Source organism: Cygnus atratus, chromosome 1, assembly GCF_013377495.2.
Source record: "Cygnus atratus isolate AKBS03 ecotype Queensland, Australia chromosome 1, CAtr_DNAZoo_HiC_assembly, whole genome shotgun sequence".
Taxonomy (NCBI): Eukaryota; Metazoa; Chordata; class Aves; order Anseriformes; family Anatidae; genus Cygnus; species Cygnus atratus.
This window is the reverse complement of record NC_066362.1, coordinates 13569335-13596925: the sequence shown is the minus strand read 5'-3', so window position 1 is coordinate 13596925 and position 27591 is coordinate 13569335. Positions and strand designations below refer to the sequence as shown.

The 27591-nt window shown below is 38.8% G+C and overlaps 1 protein-coding gene across 1 annotated transcript in view; it reads left to right on the top strand.

Annotated features, from left to right (window-relative positions):
* Nucleotides 1-27591, top strand: part of RELN (reelin) — a 296816-nt gene that overhangs the window by 65970 nt on the left and 203255 nt on the right. The window contains exon 3 of the mRNA XM_035549571.1: nucleotides 14474-14609. Within this exon, the coding sequence (XP_035405464.1) occupies nucleotides 14474-14609 (136 nt within the window). The remainder of the gene's footprint in view (nucleotides 1-14473; nucleotides 14610-27591) is intronic.

The following is a 27591-nucleotide window of genomic DNA, read 5'->3' as shown; positions in this document are numbered from 1 at the left end:
CTCTCTTCACTTCAGTGTTTTTTTTTTTTTTTTCTGTCCTTGATGTTCTTCTCTAAACAATCTTTCAGTAACTCTTACTTCTTTATACTTCAAAAAGGAAATTTAATTTACCAAGATAGCTATCCATAATGGCATGATTGTCCTAACTAAACTGTCCACTCAAGTTACAAGTCTCTGAAAATTTTCATTTGCACATAGTGAGTAGAATTAATAATAATAAAAAATTAAATCTCCTTATGGTACATCTGCAGTGAATATATGGAACGGGAATATGTTTTGGCTCATGAACTGTGTTCCCTTGCAAGAGTCTTTTTTTCTTTTTTGATAGCGAGTACAAAAAAAAAAAAAAAAAGGGTGCCTGCTAGCAAGAAAAATAATTCTTTCATTTTCTTGTTAATAGTTTACTGTACAGGTAGCTAAGGGGAATCACAATCTCCTTTTGCTGGATATATTAATTTTATGTGTTCTATAATCCTTATTATCAAGCAGTGCTTGAAATTTTTGTGCAACTGAATGGGAAGGGACACAAGTTATAGATAACCTTCTGTGGAGCCCATCACAGGCAGCTATCTCTCTGTTGTTTATAAAAGGAGCATAATCATTTCTTGGGGAGGACTGTCTCATTAAGCATTTAAAGTTTAGGTCCAAGTGGTCTGGATCATACTGGTGGAAGTTAACAGGCGCTAACATCTCAAGTGTTTACTCAGCTTTTGTAAGAGTTTTACAGCTTCATACATTCTTATCAGTAGCTGACCTAAGTAGGTGAAAGCTAATTTGAAGTTGTCTGTGTGAGCCTAATTATTCACAGGAGTGATTTCAGCATAGCCGGACATGATGGTAAGATAGCTAGTTCAAGTGTTAGAAGTTGCTGGTATGGATTTAACAGCTCTGGACTTCGCTCATATAGTGTGTACTTACATGTGATAAAATGCTTTATTTCCTTTAATTTACTATTAAAATATATATATATATCTTTAAATATGCCATTTAAGAAGGAGCAAGGAAAACAGAAGCATTCAAAAGGTGGAAGATACGATGTTTTCAATCTTTCCATTATTATTCTTACCCCTTGACTACAAAAATACATTTTGTGTTTTCTGTTCTCTTTGCCATGCCATAGAGTACCAGCAGCCCTTGAGCTTTTGATACGTTGCCAGTACCACCTGCAGTTTTAGTTGTGCACTGTTGGTAGTTCAAAATATTTGCAGGAAAGATAGTTGGAAAACTAATTCTGGAAATGATTTCAAAGTGAAATATGGCGATTCATTGAGATAAACTGCAAAATAAAGACTAGGCAGTGTTATAAGCATAGATTGTATCAAATTCATTACAGACCCAATGTTCTGCCATGAAAATGTTACAAAATTAAGTCATTGGGAGATGTGAACAGCTGTACATTACTTTTAGATTTGATATTTGGTGATCTCAAATGAAAGGATGAACAAGTCATTTGCTTTTCTGGCAGAGAAAATCCCTACTCTTACAGAGTATAGGGTATAAATTACAACATGCCAATTGGACTGGACTGTGCAAACCTACATGATTAGTTTTCTATGACCAGTGTATATTTACCTGCCAATACAACCATTGGTACTTTCCTACATTTTCTGATTTTTCTGAAATAGCTGATAGTAACTAGTAAGGATACCTGAAAAATAATTTTATTTTCCAAGTTGCTTACCAAATTAAAAAAAAATAATAATAATAGTGTTTTGTGCTGAGCTGAGATTTTATGGTGTTTTTGTTGTTGTTGATTTATTTTGCTTTTTCTCTTTCATTCAACCCCAAAAGAAGAGTTACCTTCCTGCCAGCTGATGGAAAGGCAGCTACATCACTCTCTGAACTCACTGTCTGGGGGAATATCTCCTTTCTAAACAAGGTCTCAGTGGCTAAAGTGGTCAACAAGGACATGGGATATTAAGTCATTTTTTTTCCTCTGTCTGAGGATATTCAAATTTATATGTTCCACTGGTCTGAAAAGTATCCTAACCAAGGGGAAAAGGTACAGCATAATTGTAATTGTCAGAATTGCTTTACTTTGAATTAGCAATTAAAAAGTAGTTATTAAAGGGGACATCAAGTGCTGTAAAATGCCCCCCAAGATGTGTGCTTAGGCACTGATGGGAGAACAGAGGCCAGGCCATGGGGCAGCCTGCACGAGGCTTGGAGCATCTCACTGGTGAATATCCCTGTTGGCCACCCCTAGGTACCCTGAGGTGGGTACCCAAACCTCCCCTCCTGGAAAGGAACCTCCTTGAGAAGTGGGACATGGGGGCATTCCTGTCTCCTAGAAGTCTTTGTTCATCTCTAGACATCAAGCAGCTTCCTCAGGAGGCCACCACAGTGCTATCTTCAGCTCACTCCAGAACAGCTCTGTCTCTATTTGCATTCATCCATGTGAAATTAGGTTTAAGTATTTCCAAGCAGCACAGTTTATTCAATATAGTGTTCTTGTACAATAATGTCTTGGCCAGTGCACTGAAGGAAATATGAAATACCCTGTTAGCAGGCTCTAGGCTGCCTCATTTTTCCAGACCAAATTATCTCTCATGTTTGGCCCACGTTTATTTGTACATCAGCTGGAAACGCCCTAATCTATTCAGATTTGGCAAGCATATTATTTACCAGAAACATCCTCTTGGTTATATACTAGTTCCAGAAGTGCTAACTCTGTTCATAAATTCATAGGTGTTTTCCACCATCCCTGTGTGCCACACAAAAGTCTGTGTGTTAGAACAGAGAACACGTACATGTGAAGAAGCGTTGATATTTGTGAAAGCTGATGCTACAGTGTGAGACATTCAAAGTATCTGGAAGTTCTAGCAAGAAAAAAACTCAATTAGCATACATGGCAGGGCTGAAATTAATGGAAATTAGAAAACCTGCTTATTTTCTGAACCTTTAATCTGCCTTCAACAGGATAAAAATATAGTTGAGACCTAGAGATTGAGAGTTAATTTTCTCCCTTTGTACCAACACTTTGCCGTTGATTTCATTATTTGAAAAACAATAATAAAGAGGGAGACTTCAATGTAGGGCTGCAGCTCTTTGGGCTATTTTTCTAGCTATGGGCAGACTAGCAGGTCAAAGAGCAGCACTGTGTCTTGATCTTCATATTTTTAGCCTTCTCTTTATATGTTAATGGGATTGCTGCTCCCTAGTGTAAGTCTCTGGTGTGTTACTTTGCCTTACAGTATTTTTTAAACCCTTTCTAAAACTGCAGTAAAATCTTGGAGCATCTATCCTACTACAGTCCCAGTGGGGTTTGTTTGCTCAAAGAGACAGGTTTTCAGCTGAGCATTCATTCATAGAACTGAATCACATTTTAAGTCTAAATCTGAATGTCTGGTTCGCAGACCAAGGCATCAGGATCACCCTGGGTGCACCGCTCCCACTGAGCCCTGCATTTCACAGTCTAAGAGTTTTTTCCTGGTTCTGTCCCAGATCTTGAAAGGTCACCCAGACCTCTTAGAGGTGATCACTTGCTTGTCTTTGTCCTCACATTCCCATAGCACTGGCTGAAGGTTTCTTCTTGCCAGCAAAGCCACAGAGTGATTTGGAGGATGTGTAGCTCCTGCACCCTGTTTCTGTAGCACACTTAATTCTCGCACACAGTGTGGTATTAGCTGCTATCACATGAACATTGACCAGTCTCCAGATGTGAATATAGTTCACTGGTTTCAAATTTATTTCCTTAAGGTCTCTTACAATATGTCTTGGCTTCCATAAAGAGTAGGCACAGGTAATGGCTGTACCCATGAGCCTGTTGCCTGACCAGTACTGAGCTAACCCACAGGTTCAGAGAGATCTTTGGCTGATGGAAAGGAAATCTGAGGCACAAAATAATGAGGTCTGTGGATGGCTGCCAGCAGGACTGCCATCCCTCTCTGGCTGCTGAAGGGGCTGTGGCTGGGAGGGGGCAACCTGCACAGCTCTGGGGACACAACTGGCTCCAGCCATCATGCTCAGTCAGCACACACCCTGCGCAGTATTTTAAGATCCTCACTTAAACATGAAATGACTGCAGAAGATTATCCTTTGAGATTTATTCATAAAGTGCTCTGTCGAGGACAAAGACTTCAAGAACAGCAGTGTTTTTTTTTTCCCAAAAATTATTGTTTACATTGAATGATAGCATACAAGAGGCTTACTCTACTTGGTAGCCCTCTTTTATTTGCAATGGTCACATCTGATCTGGAAGTACTCTTGCCTATTTGCGATTGACAGTATTTTGTCTAGAAGTAATTTCCAGGCAGAGGAATAAAATGCAGAATTATTTTATTTGCTTTCTTTCTACTCTTAACTGACAGTGTGTGTTGTCAGATAGAAATAAAAGCACGATGTTACAATTTTCTGTCTGTGGCATGTATGTCTTAATATATACCATATGGCTGAGGGGCATTGCACCAGATTTGTTCTCACTAGTGATTTTTTTCTCACTAGAGTTAAAAGTAGTAATATGCAAATGAACGAGTAAAATAATTTTTTCTCCCTCTGGGCTTTCTGGCTGTGATTATTCTTGCTTGGTTTTCTGTGTAAAGTTTTGTGTTTGGGTTTTGTTCTCTTGAAATTCTGCTACTGGTCATGTTTATTAGCCTGTAGCATGTACTCTGAGGAGTTTTCTTCTTAATGGGCACCATTCTGCTGGTCCTTTGGACATTCAGGGTGCTGGGCATGCTGCTCTTTGCTTTAGTGACTGCCCAGTGCAATACTCTCAATGTTATAGTGCGGTGCTGGGTATTTGGGGGAGATGCAGCATAAGGTGACAAAGAGAGGGGTCACAGCACTTGTAAGACTGAACAGGAGGGAAATAAACTATTGCCTGTTTCACAAGGGAAAGGGAAACAATAGCCAGATTTTGCAGTCATTCAGTTTCAGTTTTCTGTTTTGTCCTGTAATCATCATAGAAAATGATATTAACGATGTGGAAAGCATTAAAACAACTATTTAGGTGTTCTTAGATAGGGATTTTTTCTTTATTTGTAAAAGTACCACAGGAATCTGCAAATCATAGCTGATATTTCTGGTATGAAAGAAAGTGGGAGAAGTGTGTAGCAGGAAAACACTTTCAAACTGCAGCTTTTCAGAGTAGCTGAGTATCAACACTCCTGCCCCTGCCAAAAGCTGTTCTCCCCGGGCACTGCCCTGGTAACAGCAAGGTGACACTGCACAGCCAGGAGGTGGGTTGCAAAATGCAGAAATGCATTTGCTTTGCCACACTCGGGTGCTTTGCAGTTCCCAAGCATCTCCAGCTCGGAGGGGTTACACTAATTGCTGCTTGAAGCTGTGCAAGCTGCCAGGGTCTCCAGCAGTCCCCCTGCCCCAGAGAGCTTTGCTGTGTGACCCCGCTGCCCAGGGAGCCCTTCCCAGTGTCCTCAAAACTAAAGACTGGGGGAGGCTGACTTGGTGCTGCACAATGCGGAGGGCAGAGCAGAGACCTGCTCCTTTGTTACACTGCTTTAACGCTGCCTGTAGTAGATTTGTGGTTACACAGAGGAGAACCCAGCAGTTTTTGGCTAATATCAGTATGTTTATGGAATGCACATGCAGTGTAGAGAACTGTGCTCCCATCCACTGGTTAGCATGGTATGGCCAGTGATACTGGTGCTTTTTAGCCAGCGGTGTTGAATCTCAGCACAGTTTCAAAGAAAGAACTGGGGATTGGCAATTTTCATTGAAATTCCTCCATTCAACCCACAAAACCATTTCCTCTGCCCCCCCATACTTCTCCCTGACCTCTTCCCCACCTTGTTTGGTGGTTTCTCAGCTCCCCTTACCTCTTTACAGAGTCTGGGAATGACCGTGGTGCACCTTAAGCAGCTTTGTGTATAGTTTTAATTTTTACAGTTATGAATCTTAAGAGATTTGCAACTCTTTCTACACCTCTCAAAAAGGCAAAGCAGTGCTCCTGACTCGTTGCTGAACTACTCAGTTAAATACATTTGTCACCTCATCCTGCTCCATGCAAAATGTTTCACTTCACACAGTGCTGCAGACGCTGTGACTGGTATTTACAAATTGTGCGTGTTGTAGCGGCTGGTCATGTTTACATGTGGGAAGATAAAACCATATTCTACCATTGCCATAGCCAGCTTTTCCCATGTGGATCTGTCACTCCAGCATGTGATCTTTGCCCAGCTGCAAGCCCAGCCTTCAGGAGCGAGGGGAATGGGAACCTGGAGCACCTCCAGGTCTGCGGCTCTGGGTGGAAAGAGCGCCTTGTCAGCAAACAGCACTGCTGTAATTCAGTTTATCTGCTAATCACAGCTCTGAGCTCTTTACAGGGTGTACTCAGTCAGTAACACTTCAGAAAGGGTGATTTTAACCACGAACAACTAATGCTGATATAAGTGAAGAAAGTGTATGCAAGGAGCTTTGCCCCATTCCTTGGAGATGCAGCAGGTGCCGCTGGTGAGGGACATGCTGTGGTTCCTATGCCCCATAAGTATTTACAAGCTGACTTTCAGCTATCTGCAATAAAGAATTGTGGAATAGGACAGAATAATTTGCATAATAGCATCACTCCAAAACAAGAAGTGGTGTCTGTAAATGATAAATTCTCCATCTGGAAAAAGATTTCCATGGAGATCCCTCCGGTTTCATTACATACATATCCTTATTGATTGGTTTGACTGACCTAATTTGCTTAGGTGGAAACTACCAATTTTAAAACATCGGAGTTTGCCACTTATGTCAATAACAGAGATAGAAAATATAACTGGGAACAGTGCAAGAGCAAAGAAGATACGGGCACCGAGTGCATCCTTCAGTGACTGAGACAGTGATGGTAATGTGGGCAAATGCAGAAGATGTCTGTGGGCAAAGGATCAAAAAGGAGGAAACGTGTTACAATGCAAACAGCTGCCAGCAACTATTAAGTTCATTAAAAATAAATCTAAATGAAACTTAGGGTTTTGTAAGCAAAATCTTGAAGCCATTATCCCAATTAGTCACACTAGGCTATAGAAGAGCAAACAGGATCCTGGGAGGTGTCACCAATGACACCAATGACAGAACGGGTGCTGTCTGTATGCAAGCCACTCAGCCCAGCCCAGCTAAAGTCTGGGGTGAAGCTTAATTAATATTTCTGTTCTGGAAGCTACTGCCTTGCAAAGGATGCATTACAGATCTAATCAGGATTTATGTGAGTGTCACAAATAGATTTTATACAACTGTGATTTAGCAGCAATTTAAGAATTATTATTATTTTATGGTAAATCGCAAGATTAGATTGTATGATTTTTAACAGCACTTAATCATCAGCCAATTTAACATAATGATTCAGCAGAGGAATTTGCTACAATAGAAATAGCAAACATAAAGGAGTGTTGGGCAGTTACATTGTCATCGAGACGTGTAGTTGTTTTCTAGCTGTTGCACTTCTTGTCTTGTCGGATGTCACTTCAGCCGATGAGCAGGGAGGTTTGGTCAGTGTGTGGCTCTGCCTAAGGGAGAAGGTCAGTGTGGTTCTGCCTGCTTGCAGTTTCACCTCTACCAAGGCAAATTTGGGGCACTTCAGAGGCTCCAATGCTGCCTTCATAAATTGTCCCTGCTGTAAAGACGAATGTGGCTACTGCTGGCCCTCAGAACAAGTCTGATGGGAGTCAATGTCTGACACTATGGCACGGTGGCCCTTTGTCACACTGGTCACCGATACAAAACTTATCAAGCATGCGTCTAATGCTTGGCTCATGGGACTCATACTGAGGTTTGTGAAGTGGAAAGACTCGCAACAATGCAATAGTTTGGGGAAGTTGTACAAGAGTTGTTCATATGGATGAGACATTCACGAGCCAAATACAAAACCAATTAAAAACAAAGTGAATGCAAAGCAGGGACAGCTGCTTTTCTTCAAGAGGGTAAAGTGTAATACATTGCTAAAATAGACCTATAAAAAGCTAGTACAGAATGAAGGTATCAGCCTAACAGGCTTCTATAAAGAAAAATACCAAAGTTACTATTATAAAACATGCTAGGGCTGTTAGTGAACATTTAAAATAGATTTTGGCTCAAGCCTTTGAAAAGAGTTTTTTCTTTCTCAATATTTCAGCAACACAGAAGCTTATTAGCATTTTCTATTTATATTACTGCTGGTCCATGTTTACTGTTACTAAATCTACTTGCCTTGGAGCACTTAGTGCTGTGTTGCTCTCTGTGGAGCACTTAGACTTCAGCTGTGAATTGTTCTCTCCTCCCTCCTGCCAACGCCACCCCAAAGCCACCAAGAGGCTGCAGAGCAGGGTCTCACCACCCCCACCCCTCTGCCTCACCCAGCCTATCACATGTTACACAAGGGGCTCATTCAGCATCTTGGGGAATTATGCAAATTGAAGGGGATATTCTCCTTCCCATGCACCAGAATTTCCATATGTGCAACTCCTGTTATATCTAATGAAACAGGCACTCATAAATCCCTGAGATGTATTATGCCTCTAAGTGGCTTCCAACAAAAGGCTGCTCAAAAGTTTTAACAATCCCTTAAAAATAGAACATTAAAAGAGAGATTAAATAATAATAAAAATTACCGTATATTCTTAAAAATGTAAGAATAAAAAATATTCTCTCTTTCGGAAAAAAATACTAATTATAGATCTGTACATTAGGGGTTCATTCTTGCAAACCTGTGCATCTAGTGAAGCACTCACTTCAGGAAGTACTCAAAAAACGTGAACATCTTGCTAGCACTCATATGGTTCTGACCTGGATCCCAAACTGTGGATGTAATTCAAATGCAAAGTTGTAGTAAAATGTTGTTTTCAGAACTATAAAGAAAACAAATTCAAATTTATATGGGTAGCAAAATCTTATAAAATAAATATTTCCATCCCTAGCCATTTCAGCACAGCAGCACCCCTTGGGAGTCAGATTGCTGCATTCAGTATTCACTTCGCTCCTGACCACAAAAGGAGTTAAGGATTTTAGTGACAAATTTTATTGAGTTGCTATATGGTTATTCATTCTTTTTCTACTCTTCTTCCTAGTCTGTGGATGGTATTTTCCCCAACATGGCATAAGCTGAAAAAATCTATTATTTACTAATGAAGCAGAAATAATAATAGTGAAACAAACTCATGACTTCGAGAAAGATGAAGGCGGAAGCCTATATCTCATGGTTGCTGGTCTTTTCTTTCTTTGTACTACTTAATAATTTATCAGATCATCCTGACCCTTAATTGATCACAAAGGCCACCAAGTGCTTTAGCAGTCTGTTACTTTCTACCAAACGAGATGTGTTTTTCCTGTGAAGCAGAAGGAAATCATTCTGAAAAAAATCAATCAGCAGCTTCATATTTTAACTAGGTGAGTTCACTTAGGGCCAGATTCTGCATCTTTACTCACTTTGAAGGAGTTTATATGGGTAATTCAGCTGCCTACAACTGGCTCTCTGAGTACAGATCACAAAATAAACTAATAATTGTACATTTGTATTCATGTTTTAGAAACAACAGGATAGTTGCTAACTCCAGATATTTCTTTACCCTCAATAGGCCTTCTTAATGCAGATTGTTGATCTTGCTATAGCACTCAGGGAAAACACATATTATATTTTTACCCATTATTTGTGGGTAAGGATCAGAAAGGTCATTTAAACATCCAAACAGTCCTAGGAGAAAGGGAGGTGCCTCACTCTGGAAATGTAGTCTGACAGCTGCAGCTCCAGCAGCTGTAAAATGCACTTGGTGCCTATATACATTCAGGGCACAGATTTTAGTCTAAAAATTTCTTTGGGGCCTGCACATGGATTTCTGTAAATTCAGGTCTTGAGAGCTCCCTGCCCAACTGCAACACAGAATTCTTTTGCTCGCCAGATTATGTGGAGAGACACTTGGTTTTCCCTCAAAGATGTCTGTTTTTAGCTTAAATTATCTATTATTAAGGAATGGCTACTGAAAGATCCTGGGGTAATTTGGCACTTACAGCTTTATTTTCTCAGTATTTCATCAACATTTTATGTTTGGCATTTTGCTGTCACTTACGCAGAATTTTGGAAATGGAAATGTGTAGCAGATTATCCATTTGGAGGCAGCAAAACCAAAATGTAGTCATTCACATTAATCGTCTCTGTTACTCTCATCTGCGATTAACATAATAAATAAGAAGTGGTAGGCTACCTACTATCCAGTTCAGTGCTGGAAAGTCCATTGAGACTTAGCATGGATGCAGGATCTGCCAAGGACCGTGACATGCAGATGAGCTACTTGTATAAATTTTGGGTTTAGGGAACCATTTTCTAAATAAGAAATATTATGTAGTCACCACATGTAGGTGAGGACTATTACAGATTAACATTTCTCAGACTTAGAAAGCAAAAAAGGATGTGAGTTTTACTGTATTTTTCTGCAATACTGGATGACTCCCAAGCCTTGCCAGGAGAAAAGATTATCTTTTGACTTCCAGTGGTCCAGCTGAGGGAATAGTTCCCATCTTCTTTTCCTCCCCTTTTGGGAAAGATACTCAAAAAGGTTAAAGAAGTAAAGAGCTGAGGAATTGCCCTTGTGCTCAGACATTTATTGACCACTAAAACAGCATCTTCATATCTCGTTCACCTTCCTGTATGCCAATTTATGAAAGAGGCAAAATAGTTCCCTGAATTAGCACCAACACCCATACTAATGACTCTGATTAGCAATATAATAATTTTTCACGGACAAACATTGAGGCAATATATTTGTCATCTTACTTTACATAGGATTTTCCATTCAAAAGGTTTTGTCCATCTCTAGATTTCTTGCATTTAATCTACCTCTTGAAATCTACCTCTTCATGTAGAAGCCTTTTCATTCAGTGACTACAAATAATGGATTGAATAGGGCTGAGCACATTTTAAAAAGTTTATGCAATGAAAAACAGCTGCTGAGTTAAATCTTGAGAGGGCCTGAGCATGTCTAGTTCCTCTCCCAGCAGTGTTTGCAGGTACAAAGCATGTCTGGGGTTTGAATGATTTTACTGGGATTCCTAAAGGCTCTGAAAAGGAGAAGGAGAGGCCGGAGAGTGCAAATGTCTGAGACACCTCAGTATGATGAGTGCACATTGTAAAAAAACAAGGGCAAAGGCATTCAGAGAGATGCTAATGGTGTCTTTGCATGGAGTATGTTTTAGATCTGTGGATGTGTAACTGTCACAAGCCTTTGAATATTTCTGTATTGAGTGACATGGCAACACCTGATTATTTCTACGAGTGTTTATTGAGTTTTATAAAGACAGATCTTAAAATGTTACCTTAAGACTATTACTTTTTATTTTTACTTTACTTTTATTACTTTTTTATAACACTAGACTTGAATGGGTATAGTTGCACTGGTCAACACAACATGCCAGGAGTTGCCCGTAGGACAATGTGGACCTGAGCCAAATACCTTATTTTAATAAGGCATGCTCTGCCTTTGAAGCTGTCTGAGGTACATACAAGACACACTTTTGTTATGAGAGCTGCTGTATAATCAGGTTTGTCTTGTACTCACTTTATTTTTTTATAGAAGAACCTTGTTTGACATTTGTCCTTAGATTTCGGAACAAGCACTCAGTCTGGGAAGCAGCCTGCCTGTTTGGAGGGGGATGGAGGAGAAGTGTTGCTTTCCATAGCAGGGCACTGAAAGAAGGCTGGTAGCAAGAGGGGGAAATATTTTTTTCTTATTTATTTTCATGAGTTCTTAGTATCATTTACATTGCTCCATATTTGACATTTTTATTATTTTTATGTTCGCATTTTCAGCATGAATCCTTTAGTTTTAAGCCTCAGAAAGTTATACTAAGGTTTTTTAAACATCACTGTGTCATTCAGTGAAGTTTCAGTGCTTCAGTTTTGTGAAATGTTCTGAAGATATTGAACTCCAAAATGGAGTTGACATACCCCATAAAGGTCCAGCAGATGAGGGGTGGTTGTTTTTATTGTAAAAATGATCATGATAAATTATTAATAAAGTATTATTATAAAAAGGTGATAAAATGATAAATCTGGAATTTTGATTATTCTTTCTGCAATTCATAGATTTTTTCCTAAAAAATTTGAATGAGTTTTTTTTTCATTGTTTAGTATTTATTCTAGTCGCTGCAAAGTTCTTTTTATAAACTGTAAATCAAAGGGAAAAGAAATTCTCCACAGATGTTGTATGTGTTTGATGTATTAGACACATTTTTGCAGCCTACTGCCTTGAAACCTAGGGAATTCATTAACTCACAAGTTGCTGCCAAGGAGGGAAGTGGTCACATTTCCCAAGCTGCTGTGCCTGTCCCCCGGCTGCGGGATGTGGGCAGGGCAGTCTTTGTCCTGCCTCTTATTGTCTGGCTCTGGAGTAAGGGGGATTTCTTCAAACTGAGGGGCTGTTCCTGTTTCTCCCCTGACAGCCTCTGTTATTTAATTAACCTGCTAAAGCCTGTAGCTTGCTCTGTTTCCTGTTATGCGGCCGTGATGCTGATATGGGTGAGCTGGTACCCCACATCATAGTTCTGGAGAGCCAGTCCCACATCACTGAAGTCACTGGTTTTAGTCCAAACTTCAAAGAGAGAGGGATGAGACCCACAGCTTTGCAAAAGAAGCAGAGATGCCATCTTGCACCCTCAGCAAATCAAAGCAGTTCCCTAAATAACACTCACCCTGCAAGGGACTTCTCTGGGCATAATTTTGGACGAATCTCGCTCTGCATGCAGCTGCTGGATAGACTCCAGGGCACCAGTCAGGCAGATTTCTTTGAGGATGTTAGTGCCACTCCCCCAAACCAGTCAAGGAAAGCAAATGAAAACTTAAATATCAGTACAGGCTAACAAGAGATGGCCATGACTGTTTATGGTCCCTTCCAATACAAACCATTCTATGATTTTGTGATTCCACTGCCTGGGAATTTGAGCTGAGCAGTGTAACCACCTGTATGATGGAAGACTTTATGTGTATGCTTCAGTGGGGAACTAATTGAAAAACTGTGAACGAGAGGGTTGTGGTCATTTGTAAAAGATACAGGCATCACTGCCATCACCCATGCCTCCTGTCGTTCCAGGGACAGATTACTTAAACTCACTGTGCCTTCATTTCTCCACCATAATTGAAACCAGTTTAGAATTTAATATAGTTTGGTCCTCACTAGACCCTGAGTGGGATTTCAGATGTTGCTTTTGATCTGTAAAATGCTCAGTGATTTCCTTCCGAGGCAGCCCCCTCTCTGCTGGCTTGGCAGTCCCTGGGGAGGAACAGGAGGAGCAGTGTGTTTGCAGCTGAAAGGAGCCATCCGTCTCCGTGGTGAAAGTCTCTTGTTTGCAAAATCCTTCAGCCTTTGGGTCAGTGAGGGTTTAACAGAAACTGTTGGGTTCACATTTCAGAAGAACTGCTGTCAAAAACAATTGGTGAGGATTCTGAGACGCAGAGATAAGGTTTATTTATCTGTTGTTTTTTGAATTGCAGCAAGGAACTGTAAGAAATACCAACCAGCATAAACTTTCTGAGACACAGCCACATAACAGCTAACAGTGACCTTTTTGAGCATGGAGGTACCTGCTACCATTTGCTTTCCCTCTGATCCTATTAGCAATGTTTTAGCCCATGTAGCTATTCTCTGAACTGAAGGTTCAATATTTGAAGTAACTGGGAACAAGGCATTTCCTTTTGTTAAGTGCCTTCTAAAGAATAGTTTCAACAGTTATTGTTTAATGTGCTAGGATTAAGGGTGTAGTAATCCACTCAAAGTAAGATTGCCTTACTTTAAGCCTGGGGGTGTTAAACAAACAACTAAGTTTGCACTGATTTGGAGGAAACTACAGAAGGGCTCCAAGTGGGGAGAAGAATGATGTCAGATATTCTGTGTGTGTGTGTGTGTGTGTGTGTGAGTGGGAAAAAATACAGTTCTTTTATCTACTGATGAACTGGAGTGAATTCCAGAGAGGGTGATTAATAGAAGACATTTACATTCATCCATATATTAGAGGCTGATTCAAAAAAAAATTCAAAGGAATACATACTGGTAAAGCTGTTGAAGGTTGCTGCTTTTATTTCAAATCAGAGGAGTTCATGAAACAAAAGCTTATCTCTCTTTTTTTTTTTTTAAGTACATGTGCCTATTTACTAAAAGATAACACCTTTCTCTATTAGCTTCATTTTTCTTATTAAAATATAAGATTTTTCCTTCAGATTTAATTTCCTTTTAGATCTGTAATGTGTGTAAATGAGTTAGTGGAGTAACATTGATTTACAGCAGCTGTGATCCAGCTCCCTCCCTTAAAAATGCAAATAATTCCTCTGGTATTGGTCTCATGAGGAATAATGGTAGTAAATACATGGAGCCAAAGTCAGCCTTGGCTCCAGCAAAGGCCAGCCCCAATGTTTTCATTGGCATTGATTCTAACTACTTCATGGCATTCCCTTGGCTTTTCTCCTTTCATATCGCCATGATGAAACACATGGTAGATGTACTACTCTGTCTGTTAGCACCTTGCAATGAGCCATTAACACATGTTACTTTTTATCTCCCCTGTGCCTTTCTTGTAGGAATTATGTCTGACCACCAGTTTGGAAATCAGTTCATGTGCAGTGTGGTTGCGTCACATGTAAGCCATCTCCCAACCACCAACCTCAGTTTTGTTTGGATTGCTCCACCTGCGGGGACGGGCTGCGTGAACTTCATGTATGTATCCTGATTTTTGGTAATTCATTTTAAAGATTATTTAGTACCTTATTAAGTGCCAAAAAATACACAGCTTATTATGAATTATTAGAATACATATTTTCATGTAGAATTATATTTTACTTAAAGTATTTTCTAATTATTTCTCCCAAAATTTTTGGTAGATTATATTTGAGATAAAAAAATATACCTGGAATAGAGTTTAAAGTAGAAAATATTTCAAACTTAACCCATTCGCAGACAAAAAAACAGAGTGCTTCCTAGTTAGAGAAGTGAATAGTTGCAGCATTTCAGAGTTTGTCACCTTCTGTGTGTTTTGGTGACTGCCCTCTGTTTCCCAGTGAATCTTTCTCTGAGTCAGTATTCCTTCCTTTCTATCTGTACTGGGAAGTGTCCCACTGCAGATAAGTGTCCCACATAAGCAAGTTGTTTTATTGTTTAACATGTTGTAAAAAGTAAGAAGTGAGAGACTTAATTCTCTGAGGATATACATTGCTGATAGTGAATAGAGTACCTGCTGATCAGCTGATCCGTTTCCTTGATATTCCCCTTTCCTACCTATTGCATGGTTTTGCCTATTCTGTAACAGTATATTAGCTGCAATGAGAGTGCCAAGACTTTTTTTTTTTCCTTGCTCTTTTCTAGCTCTTTTTTTTCTTCTAAATGTCTAATGATAAATTGGGGAAAAATAGTTTTGATGAGTGGTAACAGACTTTTGAAAATGTGTTTGTTTCTCATTAACTTTTACAATATACCAGAGAAGCTGTTTATGGCATTTAAGATTCCCATTCACTATTTGACACAAGTCAAATTTGAGGAAATATCTGAGGAAATACTGTCACTGGTTTGAAAAATTCAGTCAGAAATGTTACCCTCACAAACTAGTTGCACATACCTTCAAGAAATCTGTGAGATATGATTTTTTTTCTTTTCCTGTGAAAATTCTGTAAATTTTATGCTTCCTTTAATTTCTCTCCGAATATACAATTTCTTTTGCTGAGCACAGAGTAGCAGCTAAATTTTGTTCTTTGAGGTGCCTGAGGAAAATGAGATGAGCTGTACATTTTTTCTGCATACTCTTGCTTACTCCCTTTCTTTCTCTTTTTTTTTATGTTGTTGTTTTTGTTTTCCTGCATATTCAAGAAATAGTTGTTGGTCCTATCTTGCATAGTGACTGTGAATGTATTTATTTATGTGACCCTCCATTGCAAGTTTTGAGGTCAGTTTGTAAACAGCCATTCATTTTCTTGTGACTGATGTTTTTGTCCATGTTCTGTTTGTCGTTGTTGAAGAAGAGCTGATGGATAGCTCTGTAGAAGTACAAATAGTGTTGTGACTGATGATTCGCATTTAAATGAAATTAAAGGGACATTTTCTGAGGGAGTAATTTCTTACCTATCTTGAAATCAGTGGAAGGTTCATCACTGGCCTCAGTGGAAACAGAGTTAGGTCAGCACTGAACTGTTTTGGAAATCCAACTGCTTGTTTAATCCATGATGTGTATTAGCACCTCATTAGTGGTGGGTTTTGTACCATGTTGGTAAAGTTTTTGGTCATGCTGCGGTATATAGAACACACACAGAAGAAATCTGAATTCATCCCTGACTCTGCAGCGTGGATGTAAGCATAAGTATACCAGCAGTCTGGGTGCAGAGACATCAAATCTTCCTGTCCTTGCCCTGGCAGGGCTGAGCAGCCTGCTCCTGTGGCAACTGGCCTGGCACCAGGCCACTCCCAGAGCCACTGGCCTGGGGGTCTGTTGGTCTCAGAGGCACCCATAGGGGTGCTCCATGATACCCGTTTGTCCTTTTGTGTCAGCAAAGCAATGCAGTTTATATCAGTATGGTGTCCTGAAGGATGAATTCAGACAAGAAAGGAAAGGCTTAGCCTCCCTGATGGTGGTGTTTCCTCCAGGATTCACTTGGTTGCAGGACTTGGCTGCAGTTGCCTTATAAATTTCTCTGACTTCGTGACTTTAGATTTGACCCTGCCTTGTTCTCTGCCACTTGCTCCTCTGCAGCAAATTAATTTAAAAAGACTTTTTAACACTTGAAGCTAACTAAATATTTTGTTTAAATTTAATATAAATAATAGTATTCACAGAGGTACCTGTGAATGATAATTTATGGACTCTGTAAACAGCACAACAGAGGTAAGAGTTTCCTATGCTGCTGCCAATGTGTCAGTGATTCAGATCAGCTCATTAGTCTTTGGCCTCTCTTGGGATAGATAATAAGGTTATTAATTAGCGCCAGCACTGGTGGTGCAAGTTTTGCCATGTTGACACTTATCCCTGGACACTTCTCAGGAGAAATTGGACAAAGGTCACCATGCGAATCTCCCCAGGCCACTGCACAACCAGCTTTTATTAAGTGCACTTGCTATTGACCTGCTCTGGCATCCTCTGGGGGCATGGACATGCAGGCAGAAAAGCTGAAATGTTCAGGGCTCAAGTTAGGGTCATTCATGCATAAGTTAATGTCAGTGAAATCATTCTCTCCTATCACTTCCAATGCAGATGGGTATCCTACACTTCAGGACTGAGTTTCAGGTGAGGAAAGGGTAGAGCTGGGATTTTTTTGCTACCTTCTGTTTTCTGAATAATGTATTGAAGTGTAATTTCTCATATTCAGCCTTGGCTATTATTTCTATCTTATTTCTCCTTTTCTTTTTACAACAGTCTGTTAGGAGCATATTTATTGCTAACATGTCTAAATGAAAAGGCCTGGAAATAGGAATAACAAGGCCACATTTAGTTGTTAAAACAGATATAACAGATTTCTATTGCTTCACTCTGTGATAATCTCAAGTAACTTGATAGAAACTGAAGGTTACACTTTGTCATATCAGTATGAAAGAAAAACTTAATCCCTACAGGGTAGTCATAACCCCGTAGATGTCATGGGGAAAAATCCTGTTTCCTTCATCTATGCTTTTTGGTGCATCTAGAGCTCAGTCCTGAAATAGAATGAAACCCTAAGAAATGATATCTCTGTGGTCATGCTGCCAGCCAGCTCCCTCCATAGTTCTTATATCCATCAGTAACTAAACAAAGGTGACAAAGTGGTTGGGATATCAATATACTTAGTTTCTTGATAACAGTAAATGGATAGAGAATTTCTACCAGCAAATTTGGGTATTCTCAGCAGCAGTCCTGCCTGCTGCAGCATGATTGTCTATAAAATGCCGGAAATTTTCCTGGCCTAAATTTGGCAGTTACCAGCTACCAACCCACTACACATTCCCAAGACATGGCTGAGGAGGGTGGCTCCTGGCTACATGTCGTTTACTAACACAGGCAGCCTTGGACACCCAAGGTGTTGTTGCTGCTGTGGGGAAGGAGGGCTGGTGAAGCTGTCATCCCTCTGGGATGGTGGGAATTGGGAATGCACTTGGGGCTCCGGCATGGAAGGTGGCCTTATTCGTGGAGATGGGAGATGCAAGGTTGCAGGAAACTGGATTCACTCCTTATACAGCAGCTTGCAGCAAAGCACTTGCTTTCTTTCCTCCCCCTGGAAGATTCCTCATCTGTGCAGTGTGATGTAGTCCAGTTACTTCTGTGTTACTGCCAGGTCTGATGGTAATGGTGCCTGACGGAGTCCGGCATTTATCTTTGGCACAATGTGTCCCTCAGCAAGTCCTCTCCCTGATGTCACCAGGGCAAGGGATGGTGTAGAGCCCTGTGCTCCATGGGGGAAGGCTGCTGGAACCAACATGCTTCTGTGCAAAATCAGGCAATGGATATTGTTTTTACCTTGATCACATGCAAATTGCTTCTTAGTCTCACTTTTTTTTATTGTTGGTGGTGGTCCAAATACCTTATTATGGCTAACGTATGAATACTTGGAAGCATTCTTCTGTAAAATACCCTTCTAAAAGAAAAATAGAAAGCTGCTGCTGCCCCTGTAGGATGTCTGAGTACAATTCTTTAGTATTTTTTTCAGCACTGATAATTCAAGATGAACTTAGGAAATGAAAGCTAAAATGCATCTTTTGTTGCAGAACAGTTTTCCTAGCAGTAATTTAGGACTCCTTTAAACAGGTCTTAGGAGACCTTGAACACCAAGACCTCTTAAATAAATTGCCAGAATCTGTAATCACTGCTTACCAGTGAAAAATAAATAAAAAATAAAAGCAGGTCCTCCTTCATGCTAATAAATTATTTTTCTGATTGCGTGAAAATTTGTAAAACATAATCTTCACAGTCCTTCAGCTAGGTTTCACTGTAATTTCTGCTCTAAGCTCACACTAACCTAGTTAAACCTCAGCCTGCCATGGGGATGATAATGGCTGCTAAGCAGGGTAATACTTAGCATTACATCTTAGGTTGTTAAGCCCATACTTTTGTAAATGGCTTAACTTTCTAGTTCGTAAAAGTGATAAAGCTGACCTAAATTTCAAAAACATACTATGTTTTGAGCATCAGCATGGTTTATTACAGAAGTTCCAACTACTATATTAAATAGAATAGGTCACTATAGAAATTACTTTGGAAAATAAGTATTTTTTTTACATCGGTTTGCAGATGAGGGTAAGAGAGCTATGGTTGCTGAGGCAGGACGCTGGCACATCACTTCTAAAGCAGGAGCAACTGGTTCCCAGCACAGCTCCTGGACAAAGTTTGAAAGTCGGTGCTGAGCTAGGCAGTTGAGCTATTAAAAGAAACTTGGAAGAAACTTGCAAGAAAGGAGGTGTGTTTTTCAGTGTGAGTATGTCTTTTCCCATAATCACCTAATGATACAACTCCTTTCTGGGAAATTTTAAGTGCTCTTTTCCCAAACTGGTCTTTTCATGCCCATGTGTTTAAGCCTGTTTCTAGGAGCTGGCAACTGTGTCAACATATGAACTTGAAATATCATGCAGAACATAAAGACTGTGATTGAGAGTCTTGGTTACCTATTTAAAACATTTATAGAAAACCCATGATAAGAATTATGGAAATATTGTATAAACAACCAAGAAGATTACATGGTCTGCTATATTAGTCCTCTAACCAGGGTGGGAAAAGGATATATTGTCTGAAGGAACCACATTCTCCTGGTAAACCACTTTGCTAAACTGTCATTTAAGACAGTATTTACTATTTTTTTCACTTGATAAAAACAAAACAAAACAATTAAAAAACAAAACAACAACCCAACCTGAAAGGAAGGAAATGCAGAAGTATAACTTCAAGATTAAGTAGATGGTTATGTTTGCTCTACATACAAAAATAATACACACAAGTGTTAAAAATGCTAAGAGAAGATAGCAAATATTAGAACTAAGGTCCCTTAAGTCTCTTGTATTTGTACGTAGTTACTCAACTCTCAATTATATGATCATATAGGTTTTTATTCCTCAAGTTCTGAACCAGAATAGTACAAAGAAATAAATTGTTGTTCATAGCATCCTGCTTGTCACTATGAATTGTAATCTTTGCAATCAGTTAAAGAGTGTGCTGTAAAGCACATGGACACCATAATATATAGACAGCCTTGGCTCTGGCATTCTGTGAAGCATCAGCTCCCTGCTTCAGTCCTGTGCTACCTTTCTCTTCCTACTGTTTATTGCAAGGTAAGAGTGAAGCAGGGTATTTATTACCAATCTTTTTGATATTGGTGTGAACTCTGCTTAAGACAAGGGTTGTATGGGCATCAGGTAACAGACAGTCATTTTTTATGGTAAGGGTATATCTAACACTAGCCCAGTGTTGCAGCCATTTTATTTTTCCATATTGCGTATAACTTACGCCTTGCAAAAAAAAAAAAAAAAAAAAAAAAGGAAAAAAAAAGTCAGTAATTGTTCCTTCTGGTGTGCCAGTTTAGTGAAACTATGAAGAAAAATTGCTCCTTCACTAGGTTTTCCACTTCCCTGGGAAGAGGCATTGTAGTACTGTCAATCAGCATTATGTGTAACATTCTGAAAATCACAAGCCAATGTTTGATTCAGATCTTGGCTCTGCTCATGTCCCATTTTGATGTGGTGCCCAGATTACCTCCTTCATCTTCTGTGTTTGTTAATTTTCCAGTGAAATCAAACACCGTATATGGAATTGCTGTGGCTCTTCTGAGTATGACCCCAAGGAACGCAGACTCAACCGATTGTGCAGAATTAGATGTAGCTTGTCTATTAGTTGTGTCTCACTTTTTCCTATTTTATGTGGTGATAAAGCAAACAGAGAAGACCAGGGAGGAATTCTGTGTATTTTCAGAAACGTTGTTACACTCTAACACTAGTGTACTGTGATGAGGGAATATTCAAAAGTGTTCAAAGCAAAGGAGGAACACCATGAGGGACAATGGAACCTGATTGCGCATGATTTTCAATTCTTCAAAGGGATTTTTGGATTTTCAACTTTAGATAGCATACACAGGTATCTCTGGGTATGTATCTATGAGTGAATTATGTATCTGTAATTCTCTTGATTGGACCAGTTACAGAACCACAGACATGTACAGTCTGACATCTAATTTTACATTTACAGGGAGGTACCTGCAGGTCTAGAAGGTCTCTCTAGCTCTAATAGTTTCCTTAGGACATCTCGAATTATTTCAGACATGTTTAAGTGGCTGAATCAAGTCCTAGGTCTCTATTGACTTTAATGGATCACTAGCTACCTAATTCCCATGTTCACCTTTCTACAGGTACCTAAGTTTTTCAGGCTGGATCTGTATCCCACCAACACAGACTCAGCTGCCTAAGCATAAGCACCCCCTGCCACATCATGAAAAATGAATTCTTTGTCTTCATCATCCTCAACAGTCAGTATTTTGGTACATGTCAAGATATCTCTAACAAGTTGGTTGCTCAACAGTTGAAAACTGCTGAAGAGTATGAATAAAAAAAGACAACCTTGTAAAGTTCATAAAATCTTGCAATTGTTTTCTTTTCCCTTGGAAGTAAATTTTATTGTCCAATGTCCCCTCAGGTAGCTGGTAATACTACTAAAAGCCCATGAAAATGAGAGAGATGTTCAATGTTTAACATTTTCTCCAAGCTTGTAGATAAATGGCCATTTGCTATTTTAGGCTCCTCATGCTGTGTAGGTGCAAGAGAAACAGAACCAACAAAGACAGGAAGAATGGGTATGTGAACATGTATTAAAAAGAAAAGCACATGAAAATTCTATTGATAAGTTAGTTGGACTCAGTTCAAAAGATGAGCAAAAAGCATAAAATGCTACTTTCATCAACATTGTGTAGTGCCAGAACAGAAACTGCAAGATGATACAATATTAGGATGGTTTCTTTTATTTGTATGATACAAATTTAATATATCACATACTTGTAATGTATGATAGCAGAAGGCAGCTCAATATAGCCTTTGGCTACTCTGTTAAGATTTTGGCATGGTTCCATATAGGACTCTGGCACCTCCTGCATGAAAGAAAATGAAATTCATTTTCTACTGCTATTATCTAAATAATAAAACAATCACTATGAGAATTTCTTCCCTTCTTACAAATATTCATTTGGCAATTCTAGAAGCAGAGATTAGATTTTACTTTTTTCTCTTTCTGTGCAATGTACCCATTATTTTTGTGCATGAGACCATCAACTCACAATCCACAGTACAGTTATCAGTAATTGTGTTTAGCATTCTCTCTTGAACTTTGTTTTGCTCTCTCTGAAATTTAACCTCAGGGTTATTTTTCAGAGCATATTTTAGTTCATCAAGAACATAAATCTTTGTTTCATTCAAAGAGATGCTTTGTCTTCCCTTTTTCCCAAGATGCTTTAATTTTGAAAACATGACTGGAATATAAAATGTATTACACACACTCCAACAGTTTGCCTCTACTGGTAGGCTTTCCTCTGTAGCAGATGAATTGAGTGAAACATCTTTTGACTGCTAATAATAGATTGATAACAAACCTTCTAAAATGAGATTGCAGAAGTATGTTTAATGAAATCAGCATGAAATATTTTTTATGAATTCTTCTGGAAATGTTGGCTATGTGAAGAATGAGCTGTTAACACACATAGAACCATTCTTTAGGGGTAAACTAATAGTATATAAAATCCCTAATACAGCCAAGGGCAGAGATGTTTTTTTTGTTTGTTTGTTTTTTTGTTTGTTTTTTGGGTTTTTTTGGAAAGCTAAATTTCAGTACTGCTGACAAGCCTGTACAACCAGACATTTTGTCCATGTGGAAGACCTTTGTAGCTCTGGAATGTCCCCCTGGTTGACTGAGTCTGATAATTTCAGTGCTGTCTCTTGAGTGGATAATACAAGAACTGTCCAGTGCATAAATGAGTTTGAGATAAGGGCATTGTCTTTATAATTCTTTGGGAAGCACTCGACTTCTTGCAAGGGACTATTACTAAATAATTTTGTGAAGAACTCAATACTGCAGGATGTTGAGCACTGGCCTTGATCCAGCAGAGCAATCGTGCATGTACAGGCTGTCAGCAAAACCACGGACGATATTTTTTGTATTTTTTGTTTAATTCATGTCTTCAGATTACTTGTTGAAATTAGGCTTTGTTTGTGTACACAGCAGAGAACGTATAAGGATGCTCTGCCCTTATTCTCAGCTCACACAAGCTTGACTTTTCTCTCCATGTTTCTTTTGATGAACTCTAACAGGGTAACTTACAAAATACTATGTAGCAGTGCAGTAATATTCAGCAAGACCTTATATATATATATACATATATATATGAAGATACACATATATTTGAAATGTGAAAACTTTGAGGGAAGTTAACTATAACCCAATATGACAAGAAAAAAAATTTTCTTTCTGCCTTTTTCTATGGTAAGACATTCTTCTCACATCTAAATGTAACAGAAGTTTTTTTTTAAAAAACAAAACAAAACTTATAATTGAAGATATCAAAAATATTGTATCAAATTCTGGTGCTCATATGCTGGGAAAATTTGGGTTTGAGTATTTAAAATGACCATGACCTCAAATTACCTGACAGACTGCACTCTGTCATATTTATTTTGACAATCCTTCATAATAATTTTTTAAACTGTACTTAACAATAGGGTGTGTCCATCTCATCTCAGTTTGAGAAACTCATCTGTTATTAATAATTAGATAATACTTATCTAAAGTTATAGAATGAAATATAATTCCTTGTTTATAATTATAAATTATAAATTGTTATAGAATAGTATTATATATAAACTATCATAGAATAAATTATAAAATATAATTCTGTTATAACCTCAATGTCTACATTATACAAATGTCACCAGGATGGAACTGCCCTAGGAAAATTTTGATGGTATCTGTCTTTTTTTTTTTTTAACAGTACTCAGAAATGAGAGTTAATTTTTTGATGCCATTCAGATTACCATTTTTTTTACAAACATCGCTTTTAAGCAGTGGTCTGTATATGATCATATTGTGGTCTATATGAACTGTCTTCTGGAGCTAAAGACTCTTGAGGTCAAGAGAACTCCAAGGCTTGCAGAAGTTTTTAACACTATCATTATTTGGTACGTAAAAGAGAAAATATTAAGAGATAAATGAAATAATAAATACTTATTCCCTTGCTTCATTTTTCTTCCGTTCTTTACATTAAAGAAGTTTGAAAAATAATCTTTTGATAGTTAGCTCTCTCCCTTTTTCTCCACTTTCTTGCACCACTTGTCCTCTGAAAAACTTGGAGTCTCTCACTCCTGAATCCCTTGCAGCATATCCGTCTTGTCTCCTTTTCTCTTATGGCCTGAAATATACCCTTTTTGGCAATGCCCTTGATAAATGGTGGCACCATCACCAGCATCTTCAGATACATACAGCCAACTCTATGTGACCACCCTCCCTCCTTCACCATGACCGCACGGTCTCTTTAGGTAGTAGTAGCCCACACAGATCCATCTTGTGTGATGAGAGAGCCATTAGATTTTAAAGGGTGTTTATTGCTAACCTGTACAACAACATTTTGAAAATTTCAGACCAGTGTGAAAGTACAAAAAATTATCTTCAAGAGAGGTGCACAACATTAACTATCAGAATTAATAAATGGTGCATCCATTTCCATATGAGCACCACAACAAGAGATTTTGGCTGAGGTAAATTTGGCACATCAGCTGCTCAACATTTCCTGGAGGGCAGCAGCTCAATTGCAGGGGCAGAAGTCTCAGGCAGGTATCCAGCAAGGCACCTGCTCTCGTAATGATGACATAATGATGTTGCAGTGGTGGAGGTCATAAGGATGTCATCATACAAGGTCATCATGGTAGCAGCTCACAGCGAGAGCTGTGTTCCATTCTATTGTGACACAGAAGAGCAATCACCTGGGAGAAGGCTTGGAGATGCTGCACTAATTCAAATAAAAATAAATTTTATTTTAGGAGGAAATAATTGAAGCATTTTAGATGTCACTTGCTGCCTAATGGCTGTTCTCGTAACAGGTATTGTACAAATATAATACCACCATAGCTTTATGAAAGTGTTTTTCTAACAAGGCATTGTTTTCCTTTATCCTCTCGAATGGCTTGGTTCTTAATAGAAATGTAACATTTTATCCTGCACCCTTCTTAATAACCCTCTTAGCTCAATATAAGCTGTTTAGCCTAAGATGTACATTTACTTGAGACATTTTCTGTGAAAAAACAGTAAGCAACTCTCTATCAATCTCTGTGATTTCCCACCCAAGCAGGGAAGAGTTTAAAATCGCAAGTCTGAAGAAATGAATAATGGAAGAAAGTCAATCTCTTTTTTTCAAATAATTCACTAGATTGAGGTCAAATCTTGCTCACATATGACACATCAGTTGCAGTCAGTGACCAAAAACATGCTTGAAAAAGCTCACGCAGCTCCTATCAGCATTAGTGTTTATGCAAAGGATTATAACTGATATGAACAAATTACTTTGCAGAACCTACTTGTACATTCAAAGAGCTATGTCCTAAATGTCCTAAAATACAAAAGATAAACAGTAGAAACATTTCCAATCAATATCACAGACTGCTTTGCAAAACAGTGAAGATGTTAGGGCCATAATTTGAACGACAATTTTAACAAGCATATATAGAAAGAATGTGTATGGTGCGTTAATCTGCATAAAGCCTTTCTTCTAAATCCAGATGTAGGCATTAACACGCACATTTGAGATGGCATGCTTATTTGCTAAGTGCAAAGATGGTTAGAAAAAGGCTTTCCTGACTGAGGATAAAAGCTGGAGTACTCTTTAATTTTGGTTACTGCCAAGCTTATTTGAACAACCACAATAGTTATTTGGCTCCATACCAAAAAGTGGCAATACAGTACTTACATGTCTATGGATCAAAATTAGATGAAAAATTGCTGTTTCTCATCTCCAAAGCCATTTGCTGCACATTTTATAGGCCTCAAGATGCCTTTTGTAATATGTGATAACAGAGCCAACTGAAGCATCTGCCTGGGAAGAGATTACTTTAATTATGGACTCAATGTCCTATTTTCTGCAAGTGTTCCCCAGAGAATTTCTTACTGCTAGATGAGAGGTGTTATGATGCACATTAAAACCTACAAGTCAAACAAAAAAGGTTGTAAAAGTGAGACAAGGACACCCATAATGTCTCCAGTCTTGTATTCAGTGGTTAAAAAATAACCCTGAATTCTATGATGATAACTTTTGAATTAATTTAACACTTGTTAAAATAAATTTACAATAACATGGAATAACATGAACATTAAACAATCTCACCCTTCTTTCCTAATCCTATTATGTGTTGTAAATCGGTCCATAAGTCTTTAAAGTACTCATGCTTTCCTTTCAATTTTTTCAAGATAGTAGTAGTTCCCAATAATATAACATGAAAAATGCAGCAAGGAGGTTTTGTGTTAGCTCCTATTTTTGTAAAGTTTCTTGCTATTAAGAATTCATTTGCTTTTCACTTTGGTATCATTGATTAAAATTAACTCCCTTGATATTAAAGTGGATGTGCTGTATGTTTCTATAGAAATTGTGTAAAACACTATTGACTTAGTGCTGTTTAATGGCTATTTAAAATATTTGTCATTCTCTCTATATCAATTTAAAAAAATAAATAAATAAAAGCCTGCAGGTCTTCATTAGCAGCTGCTGCAATGATGAGTTAAAAGTTTTTCTTTACACAAAATATAATGGAAGAGCTCTAAAGACATTTTGAAGATGCTGTGACAGCATGTGAGGTACTGGGAAACTTCCCTCAAATCTGTCAGACTGCCAAAATTATAAGGGAAACTGACATCTCCAGAAGACATTAAAGTTAAGAAATACATATTTGAAGTGCATTTTAATCAGAGGGCCATATCTGATAGCATTTGGGAGTACTTTGATATGTACAGTTAGAAAGGTTCATTCTCTTAAAACAGTGGAAGGAAAGCAATGCTCAATCCTCTACAAATAACATCAATGAACATTAAGGCTTTTCAATTTGCTAATTTTAGAGTAACTCTCTTTAGTGAAGCAAAAACAACTCTGAAAAGGATATCACATAGTCAGTACTTCACTATCCGAGGCAATACGGAGATTCCATACCCTTGAAAATGGAAGAATTTAGCTAATCATGCAGCTTCCAGCCCCAAGAGGGGCTCCTCTCCTCCTAGAAATAAGACTGTCGACTCTTCCTCGTGGTTTCCAACATGATTTTGGGTGCCTGGGGAATACCTGCCCCAAGCTGAGTCCCTGCTGTCACTTAGCCTGAGCTTGTAAACCTGATCACAGCATGACACGCTGGTGAGTTAGGTTTGGGGATACCTGATCTGGATCTGCAGGACTGAATTTGGGCTTGGAAGTGGCAGCATGTATTCTGTCTGGGTTGTGGGTGCACTCAGTACCTCACATGGCAAAGGACTGAGATAAGATGTGGAGCAAGATGAATCACTCAAGCTTGGCTTTTGGTGGAGCCATCCTGGGCTAGGAGGAGCTGGAGCCCAGCTCTCTGCTGCGTGACACAGTGTGACATCCTGAAGTCTGCAGGCTGCAACAGCACCTGTGCAGGGACATGTGGACTCCAGTCCTATGGAGGGATTAAGGATTAAATCTCAGATCCTTTGTCTATCTGTTAGGTTTCT